The 21,921-nt window shown below is 33.7% G+C and overlaps 1 protein-coding gene across 1 annotated transcript in view; it reads left to right on the top strand.

The window, feature by feature from the left end:
* HDX (highly divergent homeobox) overlaps positions 1-21,921 on the top strand; it is a 184,056-nt gene that overhangs the window by 145,107 nt on the left and 17,028 nt on the right. The window contains exon 6 of the mRNA XM_039870224.1: positions 7,504-7,741. Coding sequence (XP_039726158.1) covers positions 7,504-7,741 — 238 coding nt within the window. The remainder of the gene's footprint in view (positions 1-7,503; positions 7,742-21,921) is intronic.

Here is a 21,921-nt window from a genome sequence, read left to right on the forward strand (position 1 = left end):
CGGCTGAGGATTTGTCATAGATGGCCTTTATTATGTTAAGGTGCCTTCCTTCTATATTGATTTTGTTAAGTGTTTTGATCATAAATGGATGCCGTATCTTGTCAAGGCTTTTTTCTGCATCCATTGATACGATCATATGATTCTTATTCTTTATTTTATTTATGTGCTGTATCACATTAATCATTTTGTGAATTTTGAACCATCCCTGTGGCTCTGAGATGAAGCCCACTTAATCATGGCATATAATCTTTTTAATATATTGCTGTATTCAGTTCACTAGTATCTTATTTAGGTTTTTTGCATCTGTATTCATGAGAGATATTGGTCTGTAGTTTTCTTTTCTTTTGTTATCTTTACCACGTTTTGGTAGCAGGGTAGTATTAGCCTCATAAAATGAGTCGGGAAGTATTGCCTACTCTTCGATTCTTTGGAAGAGTTTTAGGAGAATAGGTATTAAAACTTCTTTGCATGATTGGTAGAATTCACTGCTGAAGGCTTCTGGTCCTGGACTTTTATTTTTTGGTAGTTTTTTGATAATTGTTTTAATTTCCATACTGCTGATAGATCTATTTAGATTTTCCAGTTCTTCTTGATTCAGTGTAGGAAGTTTGTGTTTTTCTAAGTGCTTGACCATTTCTTCTAGGTTATTAAATTTGGTGTTATATGATATTTCATAGTATTCTTGTATGATCCTTTGTGTCTATCATGATTTCCTCTCTTTCATCCCTGATTTTGTTTATTTGTGTATTTTCTCTTTTTTCTTTAGTGAATCTAGACAGGAATTTGTCAATTTTATTAGCCTCAAAGAACTCTCTCTGTTGCATTTATTTTTTCTATTGTTTTTTTGTTTGTTTGCTTGTTTTTAATTTCATTTATTTCTACTCTAATTTTAATTATTTATTGCTTCTACTGGCTTTAGGCTTTATTTGTTCTCCCTTTTCTAGGTTTTTGTTTTTGGTTTTTTGTTTTTTTGTTTGTTTGTTGTTGTTTTTTTTGATGAAACTTTAGGTTGTTTATTTGGGCTCATTCTTGTTTTTGGAGGTAAGGCTGTAATGATAGGAATTTTCCTCTTATGACTACTTTTGCAGTGTCCCAAAAGTTTTGATCTGTTGTACCATCACTATCATTTCTTTCTATGTATCTCTTAATCACTATTTTTCTTCTCTGACCCTCTTATTCTTTAGTAGCATGTTGTTTAATCTTCATTTATTTGTGGGTCTTCCCGCTTTCTTTTTACAGTTGATCTCTAGTTTCAAAGCATTATGACCAGAGAATATGGTTGGTATGATTTCAACCCTCTTATATTTGTTGAGGCTGTCTCTGAGCCCTAGTATGTGGTCAATTCTTGAGGATGTTCCATGTGCAATAGATAAGAATGTATAAGCAGCAGTTTGGAATGAAAGGCTCTATAAATGTCAATTATGTCCAGTTGGTCTAATGTGTCATTTAAGGATGTTATGTCCTTATTGATTTTCTGTTTGGGTGATCTGTCCATATCTGACAGTGGGATATATAGATCCCCTATTATGATATTTTTTTTGGTCTGTTTTTCACTTTAGTCCTGTTAGTAATTGCTTTATATATATCGGGGCTCCCTGATAGGGAGCATAGATATTAATAAGTGTTATATCTTCTTGGTGCATGATTCCCTTTATCATTATGAAGTGTCCCTCAATATCTTCCTTTACTAATTTTTTTTTTATTTTGAAGTCTATTTTGTCCGATATTCATACTGCTACTCCTGCTTTTCTCTAAATGCCAATTGCTGAAATATCATTTTCCACCCTTTTACTTTGAGTCTATATTTGTTTCTGTAACTGAGATGTGTCTCCTGGGGTCAGCATGTGGTTAGGTTTTATTTTTAGATCCAGTCTGCAACACTGTGCCTTTTTATTGGTGAGTTCAGTCCATTTACATTTACAGTGATTACTGAAATATCAGGTCTTCTTAATTTAGCCATTTTATATTTTGCTTTCTGGTATCACAGTGTTTCCATTGCTTCCTTGTCCTTGTATTTCTTTTTTCTTTATTTTGGTTGGGTTTTGTGGGTTTTCCCTCTGGTTCTTCTTGTTTTATGTTATACTTCAGTTCTGAATCTTTGGTATGTAGTTGCCATTACGAATATATAAAAGATAGTATATATATAGATAAGGCATACGCAGAAGAAAATGGACGACTGTATATATATATATATATATATATATATATATACACACACACACACACACACATATATATGTATATATATATATACATATATATAATGATAGGAATTTTCCTCTTATGATTACTTTTATGCCTTATCTATCTATCTATCTATCTATCTATCTATCTATCTATCTATATATATACAGTCGTCCATTTTCTTCTGCGCATGCCTTATCTCCATTCCTCTTTGCATATTTGGATCTTCGAATCCTCCTCTTTTCTGTCCTTGTTGTCTCAATTTGTCCTTATGCATGCTGAACGTTCGTTACTATCTTACTGTAGCAAATCTCTTCTTACCGTTTAAGCTTATAATGCCCTGTTCTTAGTAAGGATTGCACTCCTCTGCTTCTATCAACCTGCTAGTCACTTTATTCCTAATTATGTTTTTTTTTTTTGGTCATTTTGTTTTAGATGAGCTGACCCCTTTCTGTATTTCCTGTAGTGCAGGCCTCATAGTGGAGAATTCCTTCAATTTTTGTACGTCTGGAAAGGTCTTAATTTCTCCTTCATATCTGAAGGAGAGCTTAGCTGGATAGATTATTCTAGGCTGGTAGTTCCTTTCCCTTAACAGTTTCAATATTTTATTCCACTCCTTTCTGGCTTGTAAACTTTGTGCTGAGAAGTCCGACGATAATTTAGTGGGTTTTCCTTTATAGGTTACTGTCTTCTTTTCCCTGACTATCCTGATAATTCTATCTTTGTCATTAATTTTTGATAATTTTAATATAATGTGTTAGTGTGAAGGCCTTTTTGGGTTGAGATAATTGAGTATTCCGGTGACTTCTTCATTTCTAAGCTCCAGTTCATTCCTTAGATTTAGAATAATCTCATCACCTCTTTGCCTGAAAATGCTTTCTAGTCCCTGCTCCTTTTCCTTGCTTTCAGTAATGCCCATTATTTTTATGTCTCCTCTCCTGATGATATCAACTAGTTCTTGTATTTCTCTTTCATTATTTTTCATTTTCAGTTTCTCTCTTCTTCCTTCTGATTTATTTCTAGATTTCTGTCTTCGATATCACTGATCCTTTCCTCCATTTGGTCGACTCTATTTCCCAGGCTTGCTCTTTCATTTTTCAACTCATAGTATGTTCTTTTTCTCCAAAAGTTCTTTTCTCTTTTGAAGGTTTCAATATCCTTGCTAAATAACTCATTTTGCTCATCTAGTTGTATTTTCAATTCTTGAAATTTTCGATATGATTCTTTTGGAATTTCACTGAGTTTTTTCATAAGTACCATCCTGAATTCTCTGTTATTTAAGTCATATATTTTTATGTCTGTAACCTCATTTTCTGGAGATTTTTCTCTTTCTTTCTGAGATGCCTTGTCACCTTGGTTGTTCATGGTGTTTAATGGACTATTTCTCCACCTTGGCATTAATGGAATGTATTTTGCTGTATTTCCAGAAAGAAGCTTTACTATATAAGGGTCTCTCTAGCCTGTTGCAAAGAATGCTTTTTTCTTTTGGTTTCTAGTAGGTGGAGTCTAATCCTCTTGGATTTCTGCTTTACGTAAAGCGTTAATAATGCCTTTTTTCCCTTACAGATGTTTAATCATGCTTGCTACCCTCGGTCTCAGACTTTGTCAGTGTTAGTGACAGTTTCTGTAGCATTTGCTCAGGTTCCCCTGAGGCTCTGTGGTATTCACTCTTGGAGTGTATGGGGATGGGGCCATCTGGGTTACAGGACAGGGGATGTGACTCAGCCTTGGTTTTGCAACCGTCGCTAGTAAAAATCAACTGTTGTTACTCTGCCGTCCCCGCTTCTCTGCTTTCTGCCCTGATGCCTGGCTGCTCCTGCTGGCCACGTGGAGCTCACAGCTCTTCCAGGCAGGAGTATTCAGGGAACTCGCCGTGCCTTCTCCCCTTCTCTCTCTTCCTACAGAGAGCTCCTGCTGAGAGTGGTAGCTTCTTTTTTTTGTCCTGATCTACCACCTGACACCTTGAGTTCTGACCTATGGTAGCTCTTATATGCAGATCCCATGCTCAGATATGCTGATATGCAGTTTGGTTGTTTGTTGTTGAGTTTTAGATGTTCAGTTTATTGTTGTTTCAAGGGGAAAGATCTGGAGATGTCTCTTAGTCCGCCATGTTTCTGACATCACTACCATATTAATTTTAGAAAGATGTTAAAAACAAAGGGAATTGGATGCTCTATTTTTCACCTATTTTTTTCTATAAAGCTGAAACTGTTAAAAGTAAAGTCTATCTTTTTTTTTTTAATTATTGGATTCAGAAAACATTGATGGTTGTCAGTTGCGGGGGTTGGGAGATGGATGATATGAGTGAATGGGGTCTAAAGGTAAAAAAAAGAGAAATAAAGAAAAAATGATGGAAAAATAAGTGTTTTTTTTTTAAGATTAGTGAAATTAACAAACATCTAGCAAGACTGGAAAAGAAAAAAAGAGAAGACACAAATTACTAATATCAGGAATGAACCAGGGATATCATTATAGACTTTATAGATATGAAAAAGATAATTAGAGAATACTTCAAACAATTCTACATGCACACATTTGACAATTTAGATAAAATGGATCAATTTCTCAAAAAGTACACACTACCACAACTCATCTAATATGAAATAGTTACTTGAATTTATCATTAAAAGTCTCTCTCTAAAAAAGAAATCTAAAACATTCAAAACCTACAGCTAACATCATACTTAATGGTGTTATAACATAATATAACACCATTAATATAATGCTTTTATTCTAAGATCAGGAACAGAACAAGATGGGCACTCTGACTACCTTTATTTAATACAGTACTAGAAGTTCTAGCTAGCACAGCAATGCGAGGAAAGGAAATAAAAGATACACATGATTGGCTGTGCAGAAAATCTTAAGAAATTTACAAAAACACTCCTACAACTAATAAGTAAATTCAACAAAATATCTAGATATAAGTTGAACATACAAAAATCAATTGTATGCTATATAGTACAAATGAACACATTGAAACTGAAATTAAAGATATGCTATCTGCAATCATTCAAAAAACCAAATACTTAAGTATGTATCTTAACAATACATGTACAGAACTTGTATACTGAAAATGACAAAATACTGACGAAAGATATCACAGAAGTTCTAAGTAATGGAAAGATATTCTGTGTTCACGGACTGGGAGACTCAACATAGCAAAAATGAAAATCTCCCTCCAAATTGATACACAGGTTTAATACAATTTCTATAAAAGTCCCAGCAAGATTTATTTTTGTTGTTGGTGTAGACAAACTAATTCTAAAATTCATATGGAAGAGAAATAGCTAAAAAAGCAAAAACAATTCTGGGGAAAAAGCAATAAAGTGAAAGAAATCCATCCAACCCAATTTCGAGGTTTATTATATAGCTATAGTAATTAAGACTGTGTGGTATTGACAGAGAGATAGACATATAGATCAGTGAAACAGTATAGGGAACCCAGAAATAACCTGCACAAATATAGCCAGCTTAATTGATTTTTGACAAAGGTGCAAAAGCAATTCAATGAAAGAAATATTTTTTAAAGAAATAATGCTAGAACAATTAGATATCTATAGGAAAACATAAATGAATCTTGACCTAAATCTCACATCTTATACAAAAAAAAAAAAAGAACTCAAAATGTATCATAGATTTAAATTAAAAAAAAAATAAGACTATAAAACTTTAAGGAGATAACATAGGGGAAAATCTTTGGGACCTAAGGCTTGATGAAGAATTCTTAGAAATGGCACTAAAAACACAGTCCATAAAAGAAACAAGCAATAACTTGGTCTTCATCAAAAATAATTTTGTGTGTGTGTGCTGCAAAAAAAAAAAAAAAAAAAAAAAAAAAAGAAAATGAAAATGCAAGCTACAGACTGAGAAGAAAATGTTTGCAACTACATATTTGACAAATAACTCATACCTAGAATATATAAAGAACTCTTTAAACTTGACATTTAAAAAACAATGCAAGTAGAAAATAGGCAAAGGACATGAAGAAACATTTTACTAAAGAGGATATACGGATGGTAAATAAGCACATTAAAAATTTTTCATCACTAGCTATTGGGGAAATCAAATTAAAAACTCGATGCTCTATCATTACATGCCTCAATGAGAACAGTCAAAATTTAAAAAACAATACTGACAATACCAAATGCTGGCAAGAATGCCAAGGATCCAGATCTCTCATACATTCCTGTAGGAAGGTAAAATAGTAAGTCTTCTGGAAACAATTTAGTAGGTTCTTATAAAGCTGACATGTAATTTGCCATATGACTCAGCAATTGCACTCTTGGGCATTTATCCTATATAAATGAAAACATATTCACACAACATCCTGTACATGACTGTTCATAGAAGCTTTATATGTAATAGACAAAAATTGGAAACAATCCAAGTGTCTTTCAACAAGTGAATGGTTAGACAAACATTGCAAACAAAATGGGAAAAAGTGGTATATAAGTATGAAATACTGCCTGGCAAAAAAAAAAAAAGAACTATTGATACATGCATCTTAAATACATCTCCAGGAAATTATACTGAGTGAAAAAAAGTCAATTTCAAAAAGTCACACATTATATGGCTCCATTTATATAACATCGAAATTACACAGTTTTAGAGATGGAAAACAGATTAGTGGTAGTCAGGTGTTAGGAATGGTGGGAAGCAGGGGAAGAAGAATGTTATGATAAAGGAACATGGAAGTGTATACACATACAATATTCAGTTTGTTTTTATTATGCTATAATTATGTAAAATGTAAATTGGAGGAAACTGATTGAAGGAGACCTATTTTTGCAAATTCCTGTGATTTAAACTTATTTTAACATAAAAAATTAAAAATTTATTCTAAATACAATAAAATGAAATTTTAGAATACTTGAAATACTCAGATAACCATTATGGAGCCAAAAAAGTTACTAGAAAGAACATTTTCACCTAGAAAGAGCAAGATTAGAAATAAAATATGAATTATAATTATAACTGTACGCCCTTTAGGAAAAGAACCAATTCGTGTTCCTTTTAAAAGATTTGATGAATATTTTCTCCATAAAACAAATAAACAAAAACAAAAAAAGTTTTCTATAATGAACTTCATGTTGTTTGAAAGTCTGAATATTTAGACAAATATCATCTTTCCGCTAATAAGATATGTAAAAATGAAGACATTTTTATTTTAGCTTATTGAATAATAATAAAATTTCATTATCTTAGGTACCTATTTATTATTTTAAATTATATTTTATAGAACATCCATTATTTTAATCTCCAGAATTGCTAAGTTTTCTATGTTTACAAATTTCCTCTTGTATTTCTCTTACAAAGACTTGGATTGGGAATCGAAGAAGGAAATATCGTTTAATGGGGATTGAAGTTCCACCTCCAAGAGGAGGCCCTGCTGATTTTTCTGAGCAGCCAGAGTCTGGTTCTTTGTCTGCGCTCACACCAGGAGAGGGAGCTGGTCCTGAAGTAGGAGAGGATAATGACAGGAATGATGAAGTATCCATCTGTTTGTCTGAAGGAAGCTCTCAAGGTATTTTATATGTTGAACCTCCTAATAATAGCTTTTGTAAATTTGATGCATTTTGCTTGCTTTTCGGCTTACTGGACTTCAATTCTAAAGTCTTCAAAACATTTGGTTAAACATTTTTAAAGAAATATACTTATTTTTTATTCTATTTTTCAGTAACAAATATATTTAAAGTATATAGCATGATGCTTTGATTTACATATACATAATAAAATAATTACTACAGTCAAGCTAATTAGCATAGCCTCTCCTCACATAGTTACTGTTTTTCTGTGTGGTGAGAACACTTGAAATTTGTTCTTCCAGCAAATTTCGAGGATACAATATAGTGTTGTTAACTATAATTATCATGCTGTACATCAAATCTCTACACTTATTTATCCTATGTAATTGTAACTTTGTACCCTTTGACAAATTTCTCCCTGTTTTCCCCCTCCTCAACCTGGTAACTGCTATTATAGTCTCTGCTTCTATGTATTTGACTTTTTAAAATTCCACATATAGGTGAGATCATGTAGTACTTTTCTTTCTGATTCTGGCTTATTTCAATTAGCATAATATCCTCCAGCTTCATTTGTGTTGTCACAAATGGCAGGATCTCCTTTTCCAATTTTCGTATATGTGCTGCCGAAGTGAGCACAGGATCTCCTTTCAAAGGCTCAATAGTATTTCATAATTGTTTTGTTTTATTGGAATTCTAGTCAATTTAGGTTAGAGCATTATAAATGCATTGTAATGAAAGGTAGTATGGTATAATATGACGAACACCAGGATAGTAGTCAAACGACCTGTGTGCAAGTCCTAGATTTTCCACTAACTGATGACATGACTTCAGGCAAAGTCATTAGACTTTAGTTTCTTCAACTGCAAAATAAAGGAATTAGGCTGGATCATCTCTATAATACTTCTCAGCGTTTCCCTAAATGAAAATTCAAATAATAACATGCAATTATACCACTTATCCATAATAAGTATTTTTCATTTCACTTCCAGCATAAAAACAGTTCTTTTCTGTGACCTTTTTTTTAATGAACACATATTGAGATTTAATTTATATATCAGGAATCCATCCATTGTAAATGTAGAATCCAATGATTTTTTAATAAATTTTATAGAGTTTTGCAACCATAACCATCACTAAAATCCAATTCTAGAATATTTTCTTTACTTCAAATAATTTTCTTTAGTTCATTTACAGTCAATCCCCACTCCCACCTCCAAATCCAGATAACCACCCATCCAATTTCTGACTATATAAATTTGTGGTTGCCGGGAATTTCATGTAAATGGAATCACACAATATTTTGTCTTTTGTATCTGTGATAGAGAGAATCTTGCACTGATCTATTTTTATTTTATTAATTAGGACATTAACATTACATTTCTAGTTTATTTTTTGCCTTTTGTTTTTTTTTTGAAATGTTTTATTAAAATATAGCTAACATACAATATTGTATTAGTTTCAGGTTTATAACACAGTTATTCAACATTTATATACCTAAAGAAGTGATCACCATGATATGTCCAGCAACCATCTGACACCGTACAATGCTACAATATTATTGACTATATTCCCTATGACTTTTCTGTCTTATACGTAGAAATTTGAACCTCTTATACTTCTTCACTTCTCCCCTTTTTTAAATTTTTTAATTACAGTTGACATTAAATATTATATTAGTTTTAGATGTACAGCATAGTGGTTAGACATTTATATAATGTACGAAGTGATTCCCTTGACTATTCTAGTACCCACCTGGCACCATATACAGTTATTACCATATTATTGACTATATTCCCTATGCTTTACATTCCCTTGACTATTTTGTAACAACCAATTTGTACTTCTTAATCCCTTCACTTTTTTCATCCTGCCCCCAGCTCCCTAACCATCTCACAACCATCAGGTTGTTCCCTCCATCTATGAGTCTATTTCTGTTTTGTTTGTTGTTTATTTTGTTCTTTAAATTCTACATATAAGTGAGATCATATTGTATTTATATTTCTCTGTGTGACTTATGCACTTAGCATAATACCTTCCAGGTCCATCCATGTTGTCACAAATGGTAAGGTTTCATTCTTTTTTATGGTCAAGTAATATTCCATTGTATATATCTACAACTACTCCCTTATCCATTCATCAATTGATAGATACTTGGATTGCTTTCATATCTTGGCTGCTGTAAATAACGCTAGAGTGAACATAGGAATGCATATATCTTTTCAAATTAGTGTTTTGGATTTCTTCAGATAAATACCTGAAGTGGAATCACTGGTCATATGGTAGTTTCAATTTTCTGAGGAACCTCCATAATGTTTTCCATAGTGGCTGTACCAATTTACCATCCCATCAATAGTACATACACAAGGATTCCCTTTTCTCCACATCCTTGCCCACACTTGTTTTTCGATTTATGTTGATAGCCATTCTGAGAGGTTTGAGATGATATCTCATTGTGGTTTTAATTTCTCTGATGAGGTATGAGATAATATCTCATTGTGGTTTTAATTTGCATTTCTCTGATGATTAATGATGTTGAGCATCCTTTCATATGTATGTTCTCTTTGGAGAAATGTCTGTTCAGGTCTTCTGCTCACTTTTAATTGGATTGTTAGGTTTCTTTTGGTATTAAGTTGCATGAGTTCTTTATATATTTTAGATATTAACCCCTTATAAGATATATTATTGGTGAATATTTTCTCTCATTCAGTAGGTTGTCTGTTTTGTGGTAGGTTTCCTTGCCTGTGCAAAAACCATTTAGTTTGATGTAGTCCTATTTGTTTTTGTTTTTTTTTTTATTTTCCTTGCCTGAGGCAACATATCAGGAAAAATATTACTAAGAGCAATGTCAGAGGGTTTACTGCCTATGCTTTCTTCTAGGAGATTTATGGTTTCAGATCTTACATTTAAGGCTTTGATCCATTTGAATTTTTTTTGTATATGGTATAAGAAGGTAGTGTAGTTTTATTTCTTTGTATCTGTCCAGTTTTCCCAAAACCATTTATTAAATAGACTGTAAAGACTTCATTGTATATTCTTTCCACCGTTGTCACAGATTAATTGACTATATAGGCATGGATTTATTTCAAGGCTTTCTATTCTGTTTCATTGATCTATGTGTCTGATTTTATGACAGTATCATGCTGTTTTGATTACTATAGCCTTGTATTATAGTTTGATATCAGGTAGTGTGATACCTGCAACTTTGTTCTTCTTTCTTAATATTGCTGTGGCTATTTGAGATCTTTTGTGGTTCCATATAAATTGTAGGATTATTTTTCAAGTTCTGTAAAAAATGCCATTGATATTTTGATAGGGATTGCATCAAATCTATAGATAGCTTTAGGTAGTATGCACATTTTAATTATATTAATTCTTCCTAGCCATTAGCATGGTATATGCTTCCATTTATTTGTATCTTCTTCAATTATTTTCAGTGTCATAATCTTCCAAGTACAAGTCTTTTACCTCTTTGGTTAAATTTATTCCTAGACATTGTTTGATGCAATTGTAAATGGGATTGTTTTCTTAATTTCTCTTTCTGATAATTCATTATTGCTGTATAGAAATGCAACTGATTTCTGAATATTAATTTTATATCCTGCTAATTTACTGAATTCATTTATCTGTTATAACAGGTTTTGGGTGGAATCTTTAGGGTTCTCTATGTATAGTGTTGTGTCATCTGCAAATAATTATAGGTTTACTTCTCTTTTTTTCCAATTTGAATGCCTTTTATTTCTCTTTCTTGTCTGATTGCTGTAGCTAAGACTTCCAATACTATATTGAATAGAAGTAGTGAAAGTGGACATATTTTTCTTGTTCCTGATAATTAGAAAAACATTTTTAGCCTTTCCACATTGAGTTTAATGTTAGCTTTTGGTTTGTCATATATGGCCTTTATCATTTTGAGGTATGTTCCCTCAATTCCCACTTTGCTAAGAGTTTTTATCTTAAATGGATGCTGGATTTTGTCAAACACTTTTCTGCATCTATTAATAATATAATCATATAATTTTTATCTTTCAATTTGTTAATGTGGTATATGACAATAATTGATATACAGATAAACCAACCTTGCATCCAAAGAATAAATACAACTTGATCATAGTGTATGATATTTTAAACATTTTTCTGATTTCAGTTGTTAATATTTTGTTCAGGATTGTTTTCCAGCTTTATTAAAATATAATAGACAATGAGTTGCTTGTATTTGCATTGTACAATTCAATAAGTTTTTTCGACTATAATTGGCATACAATAATATATTAGTTTCAGTTGTACGGCATAGTGATTAGAGATCTATATCTCACAAAGTGATCCCCCACTAAATCTAGTAACCCTCTTCCTCACTACGTATTTATTACATTATTAACTATTTTCCTTATGCTACATTTTATATCTCCATGACTATTTTGTAACTATCTATTTGTACTTCTTAATCCTTTGCCCTTTTACACCTTCCTTCCAACCCCCTTTCAATTTCTCTGTATGTGAGTTTGTTTCTGTTTTTGTTTTGTTTGTTTTGTTCTTTAGATTCCATATGTATGTGGAATCATGTGATATTTGTCTTTCTCCATCTGACTAACTTCTTTCAGCGCAATACCTTCTAAGTCTATCAAAGCGATATTCTTTTCCATCCCCTTCCTTTTAGTGTGTACGTGTCTTCTAATCTGAAGTGAGTCTCTTATAGGTAACCTATGTAAGGGTCTTATTTTCTTATCCATTCAGCCACCCTGTCTTTCGCTTGGAACACTTAATTCTTTTCCATTTAAGGTACTCATTGATAGGAATGTAGTTATTACCATTCTGCATTCATGTTTTTGATACATGTGTTTTCCTTCTTAAAGAAGTCCCTCCAACATTTCCTGTAATACTGGCTTGGTGTTGGTAAATTCTTTTTGCTTATTTTTGTCTGGGAAGCTCTTTATCTGTGCTTCAACTCTAAATGATAGCTTGCTGGATAAAGTATTCTTGGTTGTAGATCCTGGGTTTTCATCACTTTGAATATTTTGTCCCATGCCCTTCTGTTCTGCATAGTTTCTTTTGAGAAATCAGCTGCCAATCTTATAGACGCTCCCTTGTAGGGAACTAACTACTTTTCTCTTGCTGCTTTAAAGTTTCTGTCTTTGTATTTAACCTTTGGAATTTTAATTATAATGTGTCTTGGTGTGGGCCTCTTTGGGTTCATCTCTTTTGGGATTCTGAGCTTTCTGGTGTTGTATGTCTATTTTCTTCATAGGATAGGGAAGTTTTCCAACATTATTTCATCAAATAGTTCAACTACTTGTTCCCCTTCAGGGACCCCATGACCTGAACATTTTTACATTTAATTTTGTCCCATAGGCTCCTTAAATTATTATTATAGTCTTGACTTCTTTTTCCTTGCCATTATAATTGTGTGTCCTTGGTTTACCCTTCTTCTATATTGGTAGTTCGTTGCTCTTCTTTATCCACCCTGTTTATTCCCTCTAATACACTCTTCATCTCAGATAATGTGTTCTTCATTTCAGAATGGTTTCCTTTTATAATTTTTATTTCCATTTTTATGTTTTTTATCTCTTTCTTAAAGTTCTTACTGATTTCATCTACACTTCCCCTAAGTTCATTGAGCATCTTTATAACCAGTACTTTGAACTCTGCATCTGTTTTCTTATTTGACTCCATTATTCCTGGATCTCTGTTTTGTTTTTTCACATAGTTTCTGTTTCTTCGTCTTTCATTTTGGCTGCCTTTCTGTGCTTGTTTCTATGTACTAAGCAAAGCTCCTACATTTCCCAATCTTATTAGCATGGATTTGTGTAGTAGGTGTCCAGTGGCACAGTCCTGAGAGGGGTTCAGCTGCAGGCCAAGTTTATCCCCAGCCTGTTCTCCTCCAGGGTCACCTGTTAAGAATCAGCAAGCAATCCACAGATGCTATGCTTATAGTTGCCTCAAGAGGCCATGACTGAAACTGAGGCGAGCTGCCACCAGTGTGAATCTTGGGGTTGGGTCAATAAGGAGCACCAGACTCACCAAGGATACAACTGAATGTGGCTTGGGTGGGGCCAGAAGTTGAGGGAGGTGGAGTTTCAAGGAATCCTTTTGGCAGAGTGACCTTTGTTATCTAGTTCAATGAGGTCTCAGCTGTGGCAGCTCTGAGTCAGCACTTTGGGAAGGGAGGAGGGATCAACAGAGGAACAATGAATACCACCATCACTCCTGCCCAGGAGAAAACCTCACTTCTGGCCCTCACTTGGACAACTCAATGCTCCCCCTCAGAAGTCTCTTGGTGCCTCATCTCTCCACCGAGCAGCCAACCTGTCACGCTGGTGCTCAGAGTGAGCAAGTCTATCACTGCAAAAGTCTGGCTGTGGACACAGTATCTTTAAGAGGTGTCTGCAGCTACTGGCTGCCACCGCCGTAGCCTCTGTCCCATTCATCTGCTGGAGACCACATCTTTGCCCCCTCCTACCTTCTACTGTTGCAGGTTGATTAATTATTTCTCTCCCTAGTTGTAATGCTTCTGTTCATCTAAATTCCAGGTGACTTTGCTTGCTATTTGTTCCGTGTTTCTGTCCCAACTTTGATAGGGTTGCAAAAAGGATGAGCAAAGCCTCTATCATATGCCTTTTTTTTTTCTTCTGTTGTTGAGGAGTTTTGCATTTACGTTCATCAAGGATATCAGCCTATAGTTTTCTTCTTTTATAATATCTTTGTCTGGTTTTGGAATCAGGGTAATGTGGCTGCATAAAAAGATTTAGGAAGCCTTCCTTTCTCTTGATTTTTTTGAAATCTTTTGAGAAGAGAAGGTGTTAATTCTTCTTTAAATGTTTGGTAAAATTCTTCTATGAAGCCATCCTGTCCATCTATGACTTTTGTTTTTTCTGAATTTTTTGATTATTGATTCAATTTCGTTGGTGGTATTCGGTCAGTTCAGATTTTCTGTTTCTTCTTGACTCAGTCTTGGGGTATCATATGTTTCAAGGAATGTGTCCATTTCTTCCGGATATTTCCATTTGTTGGCATATAATTGCTCATAATATTTTCTTATAATCCTTTGTATCTGTGGAGTCCATAGTTACTTCTCTTTCATTTTTAATTTTATTTGGGTCCTCTCTTTTTCTTGATTAGTCTGGTTAAAGGTTTATCTTTCTTTTTTCTTTTTTTTTTAAATCATTTTAAAGAACCAGCTCTTGGTTTCATTGATCTTTTGTATTGTTTTTCGGTCTATATTTCATTGATATCTACTCAGATCCTTATTATTTCCTTCCTTCTATTCACTTGGGCTTTGTTTGCATTTCTTTTTCTAGTTATTTTAAGTGTAAGGTTAGATTGTTTGAGCTTTTTCTTGTTTCTTGAGGTAGGTCTGTATTACGATAAATTTCCCTCTTAGGACCGCTTTCACTGTGCCCCATAGATTTTGAGTTGTGTTTTCATTTTCATTTGTCTCTCGATATCTTTTGACTTCTTCCTTTAACTCATTGTTAACCCATTCATTGTTTAGTAGCATGTTGTTTAGCCTCCATGTCATTGTGTATTTTCCAGGTTTTTTCTGGTAGTTGTTTTCTAGTTTCATACCACTGTGGTCGGAGAAGACACTTGATATGACTTTGGTCTTCTTAAATTTCTTGAGACTTATTTCATGGCCTAATGTGTACTCTATCCTGGAAAATATTCCATGTGCCCTTGAGAAGAATGTATATTCTGCTGCTTTTGGGTGGAACATTCTGAAAATATCAATTAAATCCATCTGGTCTAGTGTGCCATATAAGGCTGTTTCCTTATTTATTTTCTGTCTGGAAGAACGGTCCAATGGTCTCAATGAGGTATTTGAGTCTCCTACCATGAGTTATTTATGTCAATCTCTCCCTTTATGTCAGTCAATAATTGCTTTATATATGTAGGTTCTCCTACATTGGATGCATATATATTTACTAGGGTTATATCCTCTTGTTGGATCGATCCCTTTATCATTATGTAATGCCCTTCTTTGTCTCTTATTATAGCCTTTGTTTAAAAGCCTATTTGTCTGATATAAGTATTGTTACCCCAGCCGTTTTTATTTCCATCTGCCTGAAATATCTTTTACCATTTCTTTACTTTCAATCTGTGTTTGTCATTTGATCTGAGGTAGGTCTTTTGTAGAAAGCATATGTATAGTTTTTGTTTTCTTATCCATTCACCTACTCCACGTCTTTTGACTGGAGCATTTAATCTGTTTACATTTAAAGTGATTATTGATAGGTACATAGTTATTGCTATTTTATTATTCCTATTTACGGGTTCCTCTCCCTTTTTACAGAAGTCTCCTTAACATTTCTTGTAATTCTGGTTTGTTGGTAATGAATTTCTTTTGCCTTTTCCTTTCTGAGAAGCTCTTTATCTCATCTTCAATTTTAATTGATAGCCTTACTGGGTAGAGTAGTCTTGGTTGTAGGTTATTTTTTTTTTTCATCACTTCGAATATTTTGTGCCAATCCTTTCTGGTTGCAAAGCTTTGTTGAAAAATTATCTGATGTTCTTATGGAAGTACCTTTTTAAGTAACTAGCTGCCTTTGTCTTGCTGCTTTTGGGATTCTTGCTTTGTCTCCAACCATCAGCATTTTAATGATGATATGTCATTGTATGAGTCTGTTTGGATTCCTCTTGTTGGGGACTCTTTGCACTTACTGGACTTGTATGTCTATTTTTTTCACCAGGTTAGGGAAGTTTTCTGTCATTATTTTTTCAAAGGTTCTCAATCCCTTTCTCTCTCTCTTCTACTTCTGGTACTCCTATAATGTGGATCTTATTTGATATTCTAGAGGTATCTTAAACTTTCATTTTTTTGATTCTCTTTTAATTTTGTTCTTCCAATTCTATGTTTTTTGATACTTTGTCTTCAAATTTGCTGATTTGATTCTCTACTTCATCTACTCTACTGTTGATTCCTTCTTGTGTATTCTGCATTTCAGTTTTTGTATTCTTTATTTCTGACTGGTTCTTCTTTGTGGTTTCTGTGTCCTTTTTTTATACTTGCTATCTCTGTTGAAGTCCCCACTGAGATCATCTATTCTCGCCCTAAGTTCATTGAGCATTCTTGTAACCAGTGTCTTGAACTCTGTCTTTGGTAGGTTGTTCGCTTCTCTTTCATTAAGTTTTTTTCTGGACTTTTCTACTGTTTTTTTGGGGTGTGTGTGTGTGTGTGTGTGTGTGTGTGTGTGTGTGTGTGGCATGTTTCATTGTTTTCTCATTTTTGTTAATTTTCTGTGTTTGTTTCTATGTATTAGGAAGATTTATTACATCTCCCAGGCTTAGCCAGGTGGCCTTATGTAGTAGGTGTCCTGTGTGGCCCAGTAGCTCAGTTTCCCTGATCACCTGCATCTAGAGGCTCTTGTTTTGTTCCTTGTATGTTTGTGTGTGTTCTCCTGCTGTAGCTAAGCCTTAATTGCTGTTAGCACATCAGTGGATGGAAGTGACTCTCTGGCTGACTGGCTTTGGGAATTGGCCACACCCACAGGGTATGAGATGTTATGTAGCAGTCTCATGTAACTGTTGTGACCACCCTTTGTGTGTGCTGCTTATGGGGCTAGTCAAATGATGCTCTATTGTGATCTGATGCCAGCCTTGAAAGGGGCTCCCATGTAGGCCAAGGTCAGCTGCTGCCTTTGATTGTTCAGGGCTTCCTGGTAGGAGCTACTAAGTGATTCATGGATGGTTGCTGTCTATGCTGGATATGGAGGCTAGTGGGAGAAACACACTGCGAGCTGAAGTTGGTTACCCCTAGTACTGGGTCTGGAGAAGCTTAACAAAAGGACCAGTATACCTCAAGGCCTGGGGCTACCTACCAGCTATGCATGTGACTCTGCAGCTGGAAGAGCCTTTGAGTGGTATGCAAGTTGGGTAGGGTGAGGGACCAGGGAGTCACTGGGATAATGCAAACAAATTTCACCTGGCCAATGCGGAGTCAATTTTCATGCCAGTACTGAATCTGCAGCTTCTTCTAAAAGTCTCACATTGCAGCAATGCCAGTCTCTGTCATCCTCAGACCCTCAGACCCTTGTGATCTACTTGAGATACTGCACCAGTTTTCAGAAGGAAGTGGTGTCATTTTCTCAATGGTCTCATAGAAGTTGAGTAAAAATTCCTCTCATATGAAACATCTAAAATAGTCAAAGGTATATAAGTGGACAATAGAATTGTGGTACCAGAGAATGGGGTGGGGGGCAGGATATGGGGAGTTGTTGTTCAAAACGAATAAGGTACAGTTGTATAAGTGGAGTAAGTTCCAGAGATCTGCTGAGTAACATACGGCCTATAGTTAGCAATAAGGGATTGTACACAGAAAAACTTGTTAAGAGGGTAAATCATGTTAAGCGTTCTTAACACTAAATCAAGGACACAAGGAATCTTTTGGATGTGATGGATATGTTTATTACCTGGATTGTGGTGATAGTAACAGGAGTATATACATATGTCTAAACTCACCAAATTGTATATATTAATTACGTGCAGTTTTTGTATGCCAATTATACATCAATAAAGTGGGAAAATAAAATAAAAATTTAAAAATGAGTTTGAGAAGCCATTGAATTGGGAGTTTAAGGGGTTCTTTGTAAAAGCAATCGCTTGAGTGAGGGAGGCAACCCAATTGCAGTTGATTGTGTAATGAAAGGACTATAAAAGCTGTTAGTATTGAGAGAACCATGTATTCTCTCTCTCTTTTCCAACATTTGTTATTAATATTAATGAAAATAATAACAGAGAATTTAGTGTACACTAAATTGTGAAGCAGGAAAAAAGGAAAAGCTACTACACCATTTTCAAGATCCTTCTTTCTAATCTAATTGGTCCATGAATCCGTTTCTGTATAATATTAGTCTTTACTAAATTGCATGTGCCTGGGAATACTTAAGTATTTTCAGTGATTCCTGAATAGCTCTTTAGAGAATGATGGTTGGCAGCTATTTAAGGGATAGTGGGGAAGTAAGGATTTGTGTGGTTTTGTGGGTGAGTGGGAGAGCTGTGAGGAAATATTCTGATAAAAGGATTAAATTCCTAGGGAGAGTTTTATTCTCCAACTTCCACCTCCCCACCTAAAAGTGGATTTTAAAAAATAAGTAATTCGTGGAAAAGAAAGTTAGTTAATCTTAAGTTTGCTAATGGACCACTACTCCTATACTGGTATCTTTGCCATTTAACAGTGTGTTTTCTAGACAGCTGGCATAGTAATTAAGACCTAATGAGGAATGGGAGAGAACTTAATGCATGAATCAAAAAACACTTGATAGGAAGCGAGATTGCCTAGAATTCCTCTCTGTGGCTTATTTTTCACAGCTTCAGGGTAACCTTTTCATTCTCATCAGAAATTGCACCAAGAAAACATAAAAGAAAAGAGCTTTTTTTTTTTTTTTTTTTTTCACTGTTTTACTAGTTCTGTCTTATTTGCTCCTTTATTTTGCTGATCGGGGATAGTAATCTGAGCAATTTAACTGTGTGATCCTTTTGTGATGATTAAGTGAATTGTATCTTCTCGCCTACATTAATATCATACCTTTAAAATGTACTAAAAATATTCTTTTCCAGTTATGAAAATGTAGTTAAATGTATGTTTGCTTTGACAGTTCCATTGACTACATCTTAGAGATAGACAGAATAATCAGAGTAGCTGCCCATATTGTTTGAAAAAACTAACTCGAAATTTGCTGTCTTTTATAATATAGTTGTTGATTCAACAGTGTTAGTCTTCTAAATGTCTAAGAAGAAAAAAAGAAATGTCTTTAAATCAAGGCTTGCATTTTACATGTTAAAACCAATTAAAAATAACATTAAAAGTTTCTATAAAAAGTCTGCAAGCAAAAACAAGGATATTTTTTTAAAACAAAGTAATAAATAGGTTTAACCAGTCCCCCAAAAGTGCTGTTGGTCTTTCAGCCATTTCAATTCCATTCTTTTGCTTTTGAGAGAGTCAGTATTTCCCTGATACAGAACTTCTGACTTACCTCTAACTCCCACTTTCTACTTCCCACCTTCACTTCTCCCATTTCCTTTTTCTTTCCCCGTGTGGAATTTAAGAGAAAAGAAATGCGGTCAGCATTGATTTAAAAATAAAGAAAAATAACTTGGCTTTACCCTACACCTAACTGCAAACTCTAGCAAAAGTAATAGATGACTCAGTTCCTTAATTTCAAGTTCTGTGTCTACCAAAATATATTTATGTTTGAGCAGTTTTAAAGATTTTTACTACTCTGGGAAGCAAATTGTTTAAAGTATAGGAACAATTAACATCTATAATGTTAAATTATAACAAAACCTCTTCTCAGCCATATTGATTATGTGGGTGTGCACATGAAATATAAATTTATGTACAATTACTTAGTGTGAGCCTATAGCCACCACATAGAATGACCTCTAGAATTTTCACTGATTAATAAGTCCACCTATTTGCTTGTTTTCCAATTAGCAGAGCTGCTTGTCTTGAAGAATAACCAGACACATTGACAGTGTGTTAGCTTTCAAATTTTCACTAATGTGGAAGCTATCTGTAAGCAAAAGAAAACATGCCTTATTTAGCTATATCATTTTACACCTTTTTATTTTAGAAATCCTTGATTTTTTAAATTTATATCTTATAAAAAATAATTAACCATGCTTGAATATGTTGCTAGTAAAGCAGAACTGTATACAAAGCAAGGGAGAATGGAAATATAAGGCAAGCCCAGAAAGAATGATACCAGTAATAATCTTGTTGATAAGCAATATAACCCTTATTCTGAGAGTACCAGTACTAATATCACCTCTGAAACTACACCTAATAATAGTTTCCCCTCCCTTCATTTAATTTAATTGCTGATTAGATAGGTTTTTAAATGCTTGTGATTTTAAATGTCTAAAGAACAAATAGATAATAGTTTCTTCTGTCTAGGAACCATTCTTTTACTAAAAAAAATAAACTGAATTTATAGTGAACTTTGCATTAAAACTCTGGTAACATTTCCCTGAATATCTTAACTTCTAATTCTCTATGTACTCATATGTGAGTTCCTGGATCAGCCCTGTTTTCCTCTTGATCATCCCCCATGTTCATACAAGGTGCACCTATATGTCTTTCCATGGAAAGGAATGGACTTGGAAAAATCTTAAGAGGGCTGATAAATATTTTTGTTCCGCTTTCTATGGTGAAATAAAATGTTGGTTGCCAAGGGGTTAAAAACTTCTACTGTTATTTATGCAAATAATCTCCATAACATGGCTATGCAGAAAGAACAGAGAGAAACATTGTTGTCCTGCTTTTCTAAGAATAGAGGTAGGGGTAATTTAAAACAGGGAATTATCTTGTAGATACCCTACATGTGAACTAGCTATTTTCCTTCGCTCAGCACAGAGCTTAGTAGACTGGTTTCTCTGAATTAAATTTTTTTTCTTGTTTTTTCTTTTTTTTCTCATTTTTAGAATATTGAATTTTGATCATAAAAGAAATACATGTTCATTATATAAAATACTGGGAAATACAATAAAAATTTTGGAAATAATCCTACCCCTCAGTGATAACCATTCTTAAAATGGGGTGAAGAAATATTTTTGCCATTGTTTCTCTTTGCATATATACAGGTGTTTGCGTGTTTGCGCACATTCAAAAACACGTCTTTTCACAAAATTGGAAATGTACTATATTTATAGCTTTGTACTATGTATTTAAAAATTACTGTTATCACTTTTCTCTTATTACAATGAGCAGTGCATGTTTATTTTAAAAATATATTTTAAATATAAAAGAGCAAATAGAAGAAAATAAGAATTAGCAAAATAAATAAAATTAAACAAAAAGAAGAAAAATAAATATTGTCTGGAATTCTATCTCGAAAAAATAATGGCAATGTTTTGGTGTAAATAGTCAGTCTTCTTTTTCTCTATATGTACACTTTTGTTTACAAAATTAGGATCACCATGTACCGATATAGTAGGTTTTGGCACCTTCATTTTTTCACTTTCCAATATATCATGAATATTTTCTTTATTATCAACTATTATTCTACTTCATTTTTAGTAGTTTCATAGCATTTATTATAGAGATAGGTCTGAAATGATTTCTTCAATCCTCCATTGTTAAGCATATAGGTAACTTCCATTTTTCTATTATAAACAACACAATGGTGACCATCCTCATACTTGTACCTATCCACACTTATTTCCCTAGAACACATTTTTATCATCAAAGTATTTATGAAGTGAATTTGCCATTTGTGTCTTT

Source organism: Pteropus medius, unplaced genomic scaffold (assembly GCF_902729225.1).
Source record: "Pteropus medius unplaced genomic scaffold, Ma_sr-lr_union100, whole genome shotgun sequence".
In the NCBI taxonomy this organism is placed as follows: domain Eukaryota; kingdom Metazoa; phylum Chordata; class Mammalia; order Chiroptera; family Pteropodidae; genus Pteropus; species Pteropus medius.